The sequence below is a fragment of the Elgaria multicarinata genome, chromosome 7 (genome assembly GCF_023053635.1).
Source record: "Elgaria multicarinata webbii isolate HBS135686 ecotype San Diego chromosome 7, rElgMul1.1.pri, whole genome shotgun sequence".
NCBI classification, from domain to species: domain Eukaryota; kingdom Metazoa; phylum Chordata; class Lepidosauria; order Squamata; family Anguidae; genus Elgaria; species Elgaria multicarinata.
In genome coordinates, this window is record NC_086177.1 from 13173328 (window position 1) to 13186446 (window position 13119).

General features: G+C 40.3%; 1 protein-coding gene across 2 annotated transcripts in view; it reads right to left on the reverse strand.

Moving 5' to 3' along the window:
• GABBR2 (gamma-aminobutyric acid type B receptor subunit 2) overlaps positions 1-13119 on the reverse strand; it is a 353790-nt gene that overhangs the window by 206449 nt on the left and 134222 nt on the right. For both annotated transcript variants that reach the window (XM_063130215.1, XM_063130214.1), the window contains exon 7: positions 11021-11257. In XM_063130215.1, the coding sequence (XP_062986285.1) occupies positions 11021-11257 (237 nt within the window). The remainder of the gene's footprint in view (positions 1-11020; positions 11258-13119) is intronic.

Consider the following 13119-nt stretch of genomic DNA (forward strand, 5'->3'; position numbering starts at 1 on the left):
AAGCAATGGTGATCTCCATTTCTGAGATCACAAATGGCTGGCTGTAACTAATCTGCCTTTCACCTTCAGCAAACACATCGGTTTTGAATCACCATAGAGCAGAAGTGCAGAAAAACATGACAGTCCTTATATTAACAAACCGGAAATTAATTTTAGATGGTACACTAGGTTAAAAAGTCAACTGAGGCCAAATTGTAATCCGTAGTGGTTGGAGGGGGATGGAACCTTCAGTGCAAAGTCTCCCTTCAGAAAAGGTAGAAAAAGGTAGACTGGCAGAAAATCTTTCTCTGGTTCCATCCCTACCATTGACTAATATATTCAGACTGCAAATCTCTGTTTTGAGACTGGGTCTATCTAAAAGGCAGCCCTCATGGCCATAACACCTGGCCAAATGTTTGGGCTTTACTTCATCCCTCATACCCTGCTTTTTGTACCACCTACAGTTCTGGAAAACTTTAAAGCTTGCACAATTTTGTGGAATTTTGGTTGGCCCTAATAAAGATATTGACCAACTGTGGATTTTAGATTTTTTTTCTCATGGACCAGCACAATTATTTTTGCAGTTTTACATATACACATTTGTGCAACCACAAAAAAAAAAGTGCAGTCCTAAAAGGACATTCTGTAGTTCAAAACTCAAGCCATGCAAATGTTGAATTATATTGATGTAAAGAGTGACTGATAACAATGTGGAAAATATAGTGAGTAGTCCAGGCTCCTGTAGAAATCTAAACCTCCTCCCACTACCAAAGACACTGTCAACAGTCTCCACCGTTAGACTGTTCCCTAATGCTTCCAAGATGAAGAAAATAATTCTAGAACAACTCATGTAAAGTTGTTGACATTATGATACGAACACTAATGACATAAAATATCCAATATAACATTCTTAAATCTGCTGTTCTGTGTTTGTGCATATGCTTTCCCCCTTCTTGGTCTTAATATCCCTCACCAAATGAAATATAATTGAATGTTGCCTCTTGTGTGAAACGTGACTAGAATACTCTTCTGCATTAGTGCTGTTAAATTCCCAAGATTTTCTACCACTCTGTATAGACTTCTAAATGTCATGTAATATAAATTTAAGAAACAAAATATGAGCCCACACACTAGAAAAATGTACAGCTGTATTGTACCAGTGTGTGCTATGTGTGAGAATTAGAATCACACACCACTGTGCAGCTTTGAACCTTCCCCCTCAGAAAATATCCTGTAGAAGCCATGCTTCCTTGTCTATAGTTACTAAGGTTAAACAGAAGAAGAGGATTCACAAAATTTAGCTAAATATTAATTTTAAATATTTTTCAAATTAACTTTAAAAATTAACTTTAAAGTCTGTTGTTGTTTTTAAAAAAATGATCCTACTGATCTATAAAATGCAATGACAATAACAGAACATATTTACAGTAGCTCTAGTCCACAGATTCATGAGGTTAAGTGTTGGTCTTAGAGGAGGAGCAAAGAATATATGGCAGCTGGACCCCTTTCGGAGCAACTATCCAAATATTTGATGTTTATTATAGTGAAAAGTTGTCAGTTGCTATCATTTTTACATTTAAAAAGAGGACATTTACAGAAATTCTCAGTAAAATGTGCCTCAGGGCAGAACTAGGGATGCAGGCAGAACTAGGGACTATGACTTTATTATAATATACTGGTGGCCCAATTTCTATTTCATGCATCAAGTCTGCTTCCACACTAGGACCACTTGACGCTGCTGAAGCCTTGCTTTTCTGCAATCATGTTTATTCAGAAGTCATGTTCAGCAAGGATCCCACTTCCATAGAAGCAAGATGCTCTGAAAGCAATTATACTTCCCACACAGTAAATGTGCCCAAGATGGAGGGTGTCAATGTCCATCGTTTATCCACAAGTTATCTAGTCATACAACAATCCTACAGAAGGAAGCAAAACTGTAGTCACATGGTGACTAAGATATGAGACTGGAAGTACCTGTTTCAAAACTCATTTCAGCCATCAACCTATTAGGTGGCCTTAGGAAAATCACTATGCCAATGTGGTGTAATGGTTAGAGTGTTGGGCTGGGACTCCAGAGATCTGGGTTCTAGTCCCCATTCGATCATGAAGCACATTGGATGACTTTGGGCCAGTCACTGACTTTCAGCCTCACCTACCTCAAAGGAGAGTTATGAAGCAGAAGAGGACTACGTAAACTGCCTTGAATTCCTTACATGATGAAAAATGGTGGGATATAAATGTAATAAGAAAATGTCTGAGCCTCAGTCTAACACCTGCAATATAGGGATGAATAATGATGTTCCTGCTCTACGGGCTTGTCATAAGGATAACGGAAATAACTTACACGACAACATTTAAATGCTCTACAATAGGGCTATATAAATGCTAAGTGTGTTTTATTGATTTGGTTGCTAACAGTGGACTGAATGGTTATCAGACAAATATGTATCAAGCCCCAGTTTGCAACCCATTGGTGCATGTTCAATTCATGTGAAAAGAAGGTTCTGTTTGTAATAGTTGGTACATGATAGGTGTCTCCAAAAAAATCTAACAGCTTATGGAAACATGAATCCATTTAAACATCACTGAAGTTTAAATGTCCATGGTCCTAGGAGTAAGACTCTCCATAATTAAACTTTAATATGTATTTACTGTAATTAGAAGCATCCATATCTGTACATCAGAGATAAACCTGGTTTAGTAGGAAAATATCCCTGTATATATCTTTCAACAACAACAACAACAACAACAACCAAAACCATGTTTTTGTTCCCATATTTTTCTATAGCTACTACTTGTCAGATTAAGGCAGGCTCACACAATATATGTTCCAGACACCATTTATTATGACACTAGGAAGTATTGGGAAAAACATTCTCAGGGCTGTTTCATGAATTACACCGCAACAGTTTGCTGCTGAGCGTATATTTAACAGGGAGTTGCAGCCAATCCCAGCTCTCTAATATGAGACTGTAAACACATTTGTCACCTTTCATATTTTTACATATTCAAGTAAACACATTAAAATCTAATATATCAATGGGACCTTATCTAGTTCAACTTCTTCAATATCAACTGGATTGCAGATAAACTTTCTGCCAGTTTAAGCACAACCTGAAATTCTCAGAGGCTATTTTAATGCAGTATAATGCAATCTGCTATTAAGATTCCTTTATGGGCAGTGGCCAAACAACAACAACCACCTTTTCCTACAATTTCACAAGTCATTCCCAGACTAATAGCTTTCCATTCATTAACAAAAACACACATAGAAATCCTAGAGAATTTATAAAGCGTTTCAAAAATTCCTAATAGTTCTCGATCCTCAGGCAGTCCTTGAGCATCCAAGTGTAGATAAATGTTTGGTTAGCAAATGACTTAGCTATAAGAATTGCTGCTCTGCTGAGAGGGACAGATCACGGAATTACTCTAGGGCTAGAAAAAGTTTCATCGTAAACGGCCTGCAAAAAATCCATAAAGTTGCCAGATGCCCTTATTTTAAGTGATATCCTTTATTGGAACGTGCTGAAGAAGAATTAATGTACTACTCAACACGTGAGCCTGTTAACAATTTGGGGTGGGGGGAGGGAGGGACACACAATTCAGCTTTAGCAAAGAATTCTTTGACACTGAGTGGAGTTTTCAACCACAAGCTCTAGCTCTGTGGTTCCATTTGAATGTACATTTAAATGTGCCACAATGCACTACTTTGCTGGCAGGAGAGTTGCTGACACTTGCCATTGGCTTCAGATTTTATTTTTGTGATTGACAGTTTTCATGAGAAGATGATGCTGTGACTCAGCCCTCCTGACTTCTCTGAGCACCGCACAACTGGGTATGGGGACGGGGAACAATCCTTGCCCCTTTCTAGCTCCAAGTTAGAAAAGAAGATGGACCTCTTTTCATAACCCTTGCCAGAAGTCTGGATGGCAAGTGGAATTGTTGAACGTGTTTGACATGTTATATTAAATGCATAATCAATTTAATGTGTCTTTTAAATAATGTTAGCAGCCACTGGGGGGCGGGCGATCACAATTAGGGGCAATGGTGTACAGGGATTTCTCCTGTGCCGTGCACCCCCACGCAGCTGCTCTTTGCCATGGTAGCAAATATCAGCTTTGAGGGAGCAATTTTCCCTGGGATGATGCCATGGAGGAGAAAGGATTAAAACACTTCTCTGTGATTCTGGTCCACCTCTCCACAGATCCTTTTTTTCATTTTTAAACACTGATGTTAAATGAAATCACACATTAAACATCATGTGTACTTTGTCCCACAGTTAAACTTCATACTTGGTAGGAGCAACAACTGCTCTCCCTGACAGCAATCCCTGGTCTTGCAGTATCTGAATTCTCTGTTGTGTTTGCCTTGCTGCTGCATCCTGCTGTTAGATGCCCTCTACTTCAGATCAGCTCTCCCTCTGTTCCTCCGTAGAGGACAGGTTCTTATATCAGCTGGAACAGGAGAGTTCGGGGGGCAGGGCATGGGATTTATTCTGAAAGTCAATGTATTTGTCTTAATGTTTCTCACAGGGATTTTCCCTAAGTGGAGATTTCTTCTTAGGCCAGGCCCTTCTGAGTATGCCTGCTATATGACAATATTGTCTGGATCAGATTGCCAAGCAAAGGCATGTCTATAGAGAATCCCTGTTGTTTTCTCACAGACAAAAAGCCAAGCCAAGAAAATGCACTGGGGAATTGTGTACATCAATGTGGCTATTTAAAAGGCTTCTTGCACGCTTTAAAATGGATGCACTTCCTGACCGACCTTTACAAGCAACCAAACCGGGAAGCCCATAAAATATTTACATGCCTTCTGCTTGGCGAGCTCATCATTAGCTATTGTAAAGGTTGTTCACTATTTAACTTTTCCTTTTGGCTGGCTTTCCAAAAGATCATTATTTTGCACAGTAAAAAGCTTTTTTAACATGCCCCCTCCACTCTGCAGTGGATGTACGTGTACAAGTGTAGTGAGATTTTTTGCCAGTGGTGGGCAACTTGTAGTCCTCCAAAGGTTGTTGGATTCCAACTCCCATTAGCACACCCAATAGTCAAAAAGCTGAGGTTAGGTCTACAAATGTGGCATATAGATGTTTTTTTGGGTGCCCGGAGTATTTCTCTCTAAGATGGTTTAGAATGAAGCACTGGTCTATTGTCGATTTGCCACAACAAAAGCCGGCTTGTTCATCTCCTATGATGTTATTTTGAGCAACCCAGTCTTCAACTTTTATTAAGAGTAGCTTAGTATATAGTTTGGAGGCCACATCTAGCAGACTAATGGGTCGGTAATTGGCCGGTGATGATTTGTCGTCCTTCTTATAAATTGGTACGACTATACTTTGGGCCCAACCGTTGGGGAATTTACCATGTTGGTTGATAAAAGTAAACATTTTAGCCAGAATAGGGGCCCACCAGAGCTCGTTTTCTAGAAAAATCTCTGGGGTAACATATCTTCCCCTGGTGCTTTCCTTCTTTTTAAGCTAGAGATTAATCTTTTAACCTCACTAGTGGTAACATCTGGCCATGGGTCTGTCTCTAGAATGTTGGGGAGTACTATCTTTGTCAAGTAGGTTGTTCCCTCTGGATTATACATTTTTTCAAAATATCCCTCCCATTGCTTGATCATAATTGGCGCCGACAGCGCATAGATGGGTTCCTTTAATTTACAGGCAACCAATTGCCAAAATTTACTTAAATCCCGATCTCTGGAGGCTTTTTCGATATCGGTCCATAATTGGGTGAAAAAAGCATTTTGTTTTTGTGTAAGGAGCTTCCTATACATTCGCCGATTTGTCACCAAGTCATGCAGGGCGTGGGCCTGAGCCCCGTACTTGGCCTGTCTGCTCAAGGAGCAGAGGACACGCCTAGCGTCTCTGCACTCTTGATCAAACCAACCCTCCGGATGGGGTCTTAACTTAGGGGGGGAAGTGGTTGAAAATATAGAGCCCAATTGCTGTGTCATGTTATGAAATAGGGACAGAAGGTCATATTGGTCTGTTTTCAAATAGCTGGTTCTTAGGGCTAGCCACTCCCAACTGAACAAGACATCCCATGTCTTCTCCTGTAGATTAATGTCGCATCTTAATCTCCGTTTACCTTGTTGGGTGTATGACATTTCGGGGGGCGTTTCATTGCTTATTCCCTGCATTCCAAAGAGTTCCAGAAGCACCGGCTGGTGGTCGCTCACAGGTTTAGTCCCTATCGCGAAGTTTTTTACATTCGGGGCAATTTTTTAATCTATCAGGAAATAGTTGATAACACTTTCCCCTTTCCGGGAGGCAAAGGTGAAATTTGCCGTTGTATCGTCTGAGCCCGTGCCGTTTAGGATAAACATGTTAAATTTATACATAAGTTTAAATAGGCGCCAGCTTCGTTGAATGTATGGTCTCTAGATTTCCTTGTGGGGAGGTGGGCCAAATCGTCCTTGGTTAATGCAAATTTCTGTTGTGCTATAGTGTATCCATCACCCATCCTTGCGTTGAAATCCCCCATCGCTATCATCGCACAGGGGGGGGGTTGTTGACTAATTGTGACCATAAGGGATTCAAGAGTATCCCACATATCGGGGGTGTAATAAATTGAGCCCCTAGGGGGGATATAAATATTTATACACACCAGCCTGATATTTCTGTATTTAGTCAATTGGATAGCCTGCAAATTTTGTGAGGGAGTGGGTATTTCCTTAATTTCAACATTCAGGTTTACAGATATCTCCAGGGCTAATCTACCACAACTCCTCCCTTTCTTAGCAATCTTTTTGGCGGGTTTAATAAAAAATTGACAGCCTGGAAGCTCTAGGTTTTTTTGTATCCATGTTTCTTGTAGCCCCATTATATGAAATTTGGATAGATATTGTTTGAATCCTATGTCCATCAGTTTATTATCCCATCCTGAGATATTCCATGACAAAAACCTCAGTGGGGCTGAGGGTGGATCTGTGTGGGCTTTTCCAAAGAGATAGGAGGAGTACTTTTCTTTATTCATTTTACTTCTAGCGGTTCTTTGTCAGTCACTGGGAGGCCTAGGCTTTAAAGGACAAGATGGCTTAGCCGCCGTGACTTTCGCCACGGATGTTTCTGTTATTGGACTCAATGATAGCTTCCCTGCATAGACTGCAGGGTTAGTGTTCGTCTTGGTGCATTCCCCCTCTTGATCCCTATTATCATTGACTGTAATATCATATTGTCTTATCTCGGCCCCAGGTGCTACAGTTGGATTATCTGAGTGTATCAATGGGTGGCCATCAAGCGCCCTTTTGATCACACTAATGTTTGGGTATAGTATACCTGTATTGTCTGTTGAATTTAAAGGCATGACCTGGACTCTAATAGGGCTGGTTAGATCTATATTACACCTCTGACCATTGGGGATATGACCCGTTTTAGGTCGACTTTCCTTAGGGGGGTGTATGGGAATATCGGCGGCTGAAGTATTTACTCCGCCATCTGCCTCACTTGTCTTCTTTAGGGGTTGTAGGTCTTGTTTATTAAGCCTATCTTTGCCAGCTGCCCTTTCTTTTTTGATTCGAGGGTTTCAACCCGTGATTTCACCATATGTTGGGATTTTTGAGGTTTAAGTATTTCCAACAGAGCTCTTAGTCTAGAAAGGGTTTGATGTTGATATATGCTAGGTAAGGCATCAAAACTCTCTATGAGCTTTATCTCTTCTGGGTAAAGTTGTTCCAAGAAGCTACTCCTATCCTCCCTCAAAAAGTCTCATGTCTGTCTCTTCTTTGTTTCCGGGAAGTGTTAAAGGACTTTTGAACTGATTGATTTCTGGTTGAAGTGCGTCAAAAAGATCCCCCAGCCTTATGGGTCCCGTTTCTCTGACTTCGCCGTGGTTGCATAGTGTTACGGAAGTCTTGGGCGAATAATCAGAAACAATTGTTGAGGCTGTATCCTCTAAGTTGATGAGATCACCAATCCTGGGATCCGATTGAGGCATGCTACAAATATGAACATTTGTGTTGCTGGAGGATCCCAATGAGGACATTGGGGAGATATCTTTGAAATATCTATTCACTGTCAATCCCCGTCTTAGGTATTCTTCTTTGTTTCTATATATCTTAGCCGCCAAATCCGAAGAAGCGAAGGTAACCAGGGCTCGTGCTGTTTTGTAGTTATAGTAGAGATATTCAATTTTTTGGATTGTTTCCATATTTTGCCCAAGTGGGTTTGCATCCCAGATTGATATCAACTGTAGGAAATGCAATTTTCGCTCTTGTTGCATTAGAATGCCCCTTGGTTTGGGGTAGTTGGAAAATACCAAGGTACAGTTCATTAATTGCAGATTCCATGAGGATTTCCCCCCAGATAGGAGCGTTGGTGCTGATGTTCTTTCCTTCTCAACCGAAGGCTTTTTGGGGGGGGGGGGGCTTCATGGCCAAGTAATGCCCACGGATCCTGAATTTCAGTTATATTTACTATGATGGAGTAGATACCCTGGTTTTCAAGTATCAGTTTTCTCTCTCCCGGATCGGTTATCTGCATGGTCCTTTCCTTGTTTGGGATCAATGGCTGTGCTGCTCTGTTCTTGTCTTGGGCATCCAGTATTTAGAATAGTTTATTATAATTCATTTTAGGCTTGTTTTTATACTTGGATGGTTGTCTCATATTTTCTGTTTTCTTTCTCCCTTTATGGTTTATAGCCTTTAATTTTTTTGATTTCAGGCCCCTATGATTGGAAGGTGGGATGTTGTCTTTCTTTCTCCTGTTAGCTTGGTTGGTCTCCTCTCCGCTGGGGTAGGCTGTCTCTGATATATCTGTCACGGTTGTGTTCGAATCACTGGCTTTATAATTTGGTTTAATTCATTTATGTTCCAGCTTGTCCTCTTTTGCTTGACCACTCTTGACTTCCTTTATGTTTTTGGCCAATACAAAGTTAGTGAGGGTAATTAGTAGGTCCTTACTTTCAGATAAGTAGTTCTTTATTAATGTTATATCCTCTGCCCAGCATCCAAATAGAGCTTTAATCATCTTGTGCTGGGATCTAAGCAGGCTGAACCACCTGGGGATCGCTATTCCTGTTTGATGGAGAATTTGTATAGCCATCTAATGGGGGAAAGATAAGTTGGGTTGCGAAGGGGATAGACTACTACCCACTGATATTTGTTTATTCATAGGAAGTATAGTCGTTATCTCTACTGTGTTGTCTTGAGATATACAATGGGGTATATCTCCATTGACACCCAATAGTCAGGGATGATGGGAGTTGTAGTAATCCAACAAAATCTGGAGGACTACAGGTTTTCCATCCCTACTTTATCCTGAGGTCCAATGTATCATAGGATTAACCTAAACACCCGCTGAAAAACTTGAGAACAGATTTTCCGCCTTCGTTAATTTTTCCTAATTCTTTAGGTTGGTGGTTGCTCAAACAATTAGAGATAAGTAGAACTATTTGGTTAGATTCTGAAAAGTTCTGTTCAAGAGAATAATTCAATGCCATTCTGCCCAAGTACGGGTCTAGCACATCAGAGGCCTTTGGCTACTTCCAAAAATGGGACCAGAACTGAGCACATAATGCAGCAATTTGACAGCATCCCTAAAGGCAACATGTTTACAAGTAAAATTACTTTAGACATGCAGATGATTTTATAGTTATTTTGATTTTCAAAATTACCAGACTCAGTGAAAAAGAAAAAGAAAACTACTGGAGGAACCAAGAGGAATGTAGATTCTGTTAGCAAATTCCTTTTCAGGTGAATTAGAAATTATTAAAGGGGCCAATTTCCCAGCTAGGGAGATCTCAATACTTCCATTAATGCTTCACCATGACATCCTATGCTACCAAGAGTTCGTGCTATTAAGTGGTTGTGGAAAGTAATGTTTATAACTATTAAGATAAGGAAACGTAAAATTCAAACTTTGAAATATCATGAGATGTTGACTAAATACTGGGGCAAATACTACATTTGCCATGGAGAGACCACCAAAAACAGCCTCCTCATGGTGAATGATCACTGTCCCATGTAGAAATTCTTACTACAGCCATTGTATTATGAATCACCACGTTCCAACTGGTTGCTGCCACAAACATGGAACAAAGGTATGGAAATACGAACTATTATGGTGGCAAGCCATATGATTCTACATATTATGGAGGAGGCCATTTTTAACTGCTTCCTAGTATTTAATTTTATTATTTATATCTGTTATTATTAAACATATTTTTACTAGCCTTTTGAACAAAAGGTGTCCAAGGTTGCAAATCTAATATTCAAATACGTACAGAAAATACTGAATAAAACAAAACATCACAGCCAAACAGCAGAACCAAAGAAGGAACTAACACAGCCCTCAGAGATGACCCCCAAAGTCCTTCAGAAAAACACAGATATCTAAATGCCAATAGAGAGTGGGTGGGCATTTTCCCCCAAGAGAGTATAGGAGGTCTAGCCATAAGGTAGAACAAGATACACTGAAGACCGGTTCCTATCAGATGGCTGAATTGATGGAGGGTTCACACATTAGACAACAGCATCAAAGTTTGTCACACCATATGCACACATCAGGAAGCCCCAGTCTATACTGTTTCCTTGATTAATGTTGATCACATTTTCATTTTGCCTTTTAAGGTGTATATTTATTTCACCTTAGATGTACATTTAAAACACAGAATGCAAAATGGCCCTAAGGATCAACTATTAGGCTAGTCTAATTCATGCTTAGTGCAAATTAATTTAAAAAAGAAGTCTGAGCAGCAGCTAGAGAAAGTTGATCTCTAATTCTACGTACATAGGATCACACCCTTTGAGAATGAAATAACTAATTAAGAAGAAACACAACCCTCTAATTCTGCATTTAGAAGTGCAGATCAGAATCCCCATCTCTTCCAAAACTTGCACTGAAAGCCTGAGAGAAATTCCATACCTTTGCTACTCACTAACTACTCTGATCATCTTGTAGACCTTGCAGCACTAGCCATCAACAAATGTTACTTGCTGAACAATAATGTTTTACGTCTAGTAACCAACAGTTGAAATAATTCCCAGGGAAGATACAACAATAGACTTCAGTTAAAAATAATTTGGGAAGGCTTACCGTTACACCAAAGAAGCTTGTCTGATTCATCGCATCCAGGAAAATTTTTCCAAGTTCTTTGTTGGTGTAGTTAAAGTCCTCAATTTTTTGGTTTTTGTTGGTAGCATTGAGAATCTTCATAGCCTGCTGCAGTGTTTTGGCAATTACCCATATTCCATCATAAGCAAAGCCATGGAACTTACTTGGCTCAACATTTCCACGCCTCTGATCATACTCTTCTTCATATTGCTGTGGTGTCTGTAAAAAGAATGTAAAACTGATGCACTGGTCAGCAAGTTAAAAGTCTGTGCCCCAAATTCATACCCTGACACTTAAACCACAATTAAAATATTGAACCCCGCTTGACGTCATCTTAAGAAAGATAGTGAAAAGGGTTTCAGAAGATGAATACATATTATTATTTATATAGCACCTTCAACAGCCATGCCACTTAAAAAGTATAAGAAGATAGAAACCTGCCCCAAAGAGCTTACATCTAAAATTTGACTCAGGGAAGATAATGTAGGAAAGGAAGGGAGATGGAGGCTCGGGAAGTATCTGAAAGTCTTACAGTCATGTGTACTTAAGTTTATTTACAATAAGGGCACAATCCTATGCATGTTTAGACTTGTCAATGTGGCAAGACTGACAGCACCAGAAACCCGCTCTGAGAACTGCAGCAAAAGCAACATAACCGCATGGTTTGCTGACCCAGCTAAAGAACGGTAGACATAAAAACATTCCTTTTTGTATATGGATATATGGCTGCATTGTTTTAAAAGGGAATTTCTCACTAAATTCTCCAAATGCAAGACTGCACAGTTGCTAAGTAATGCCTCTTGTATTCTTAGGAGACTTCACAAGGTTTTATTAAGCTTTGTGTCTTCTGGGCTTTGGCCAAGAAAATCCAAAGCAACTTTCTTTCTATTCTCCCTCCCCCTCCAGCCTCCACCCTAGAGCTAGGTTGAAGGCAGAGGTCCTTGGCAATAGAGCTTACAATCTCTTCATATGGCTAGACAGCATAGAGAGTTCCAGCAAGGGTGAGCCTGTGGAGCAGCCTACTAGTAATTCTTTTTGGGGAACCCCTTGTAAAGAAGGGGTCCACTAATAGCTAAAAGTTATTTCTCCCCTGGAACCCCACCCCCGAGACTGCATCAAGAGTGACTGAGTGATCCATTTGCACCACTGCTGATGTCGCACACCGTTAGGATTCTAAATAATATTTGTTCTATTAAGTGTGAAATAAGTAAGACCTTCATCATGTTGTTTGGGGCACTGTTACCATGGTGAAATTCATTTGCTAAATGGAGCTCAAAATAATTGTTCATGTTCGCTAACAGAAAATGATCTAATAAAGGATCTCCAGCCCCTTGGGCGCACACATGTCCATACCTAAAAGCACGAGTCAGCATGTTTTTCCCCCCTCTGCAGAATAAGTCCGGCTTCTTGCAACCTTCGCAATGCCTCTGACAGAATACTTTCTAACAATTCCACTGCTGAGAGAGTTACTTTGTCTCTCCCCCCCCCCCCCCGCCTACAGAGCTTCAGGCAGGCAAGCTGGCTTTTTCTTTTAATATATTTGAAGTGACATTTAACACTTGTACAGTCAAAAATTCTTTCAGCACCTTATTTATAAGGAAAAATCCATTTTGGAAAGCTACTCTAAGACGGCGAGGATACGTGACATCAGTGCCACTATCCAATCAGCACCGCGCATAGCCATGTTCTGCTGATAACTACAACACCTTTTCCCAGAGGTCAAGGCAGGGGAGGATTAGGTACACTTGACAAGAATGTAGAGAGCGCACAGCAACTCCTTATTTTATGTACGTTTGGAGCATCCTTCATCTAGTCAGTATGCTTCCAACCTGGGGGGGGATCTACACTACTGCTTTAAAGAGCTTTAAAGCGCTTTATAACAGTTTTGACAACTGTTGGGGCCCAGGATACACTGCATATACAGTTTTCAAAACGTTTTCAAGGTGCTTTAAAGCGCTTTAAAAGCAGTAGTGTAGATCCCCCCCCCCCGCTAACACTGGTGGCAGATAACTATTAGCTAGCTCTACCAGAAAATTGTGTGATTGTTTTAGTTAATTTAATGTGTTTCATATATTTTTTTG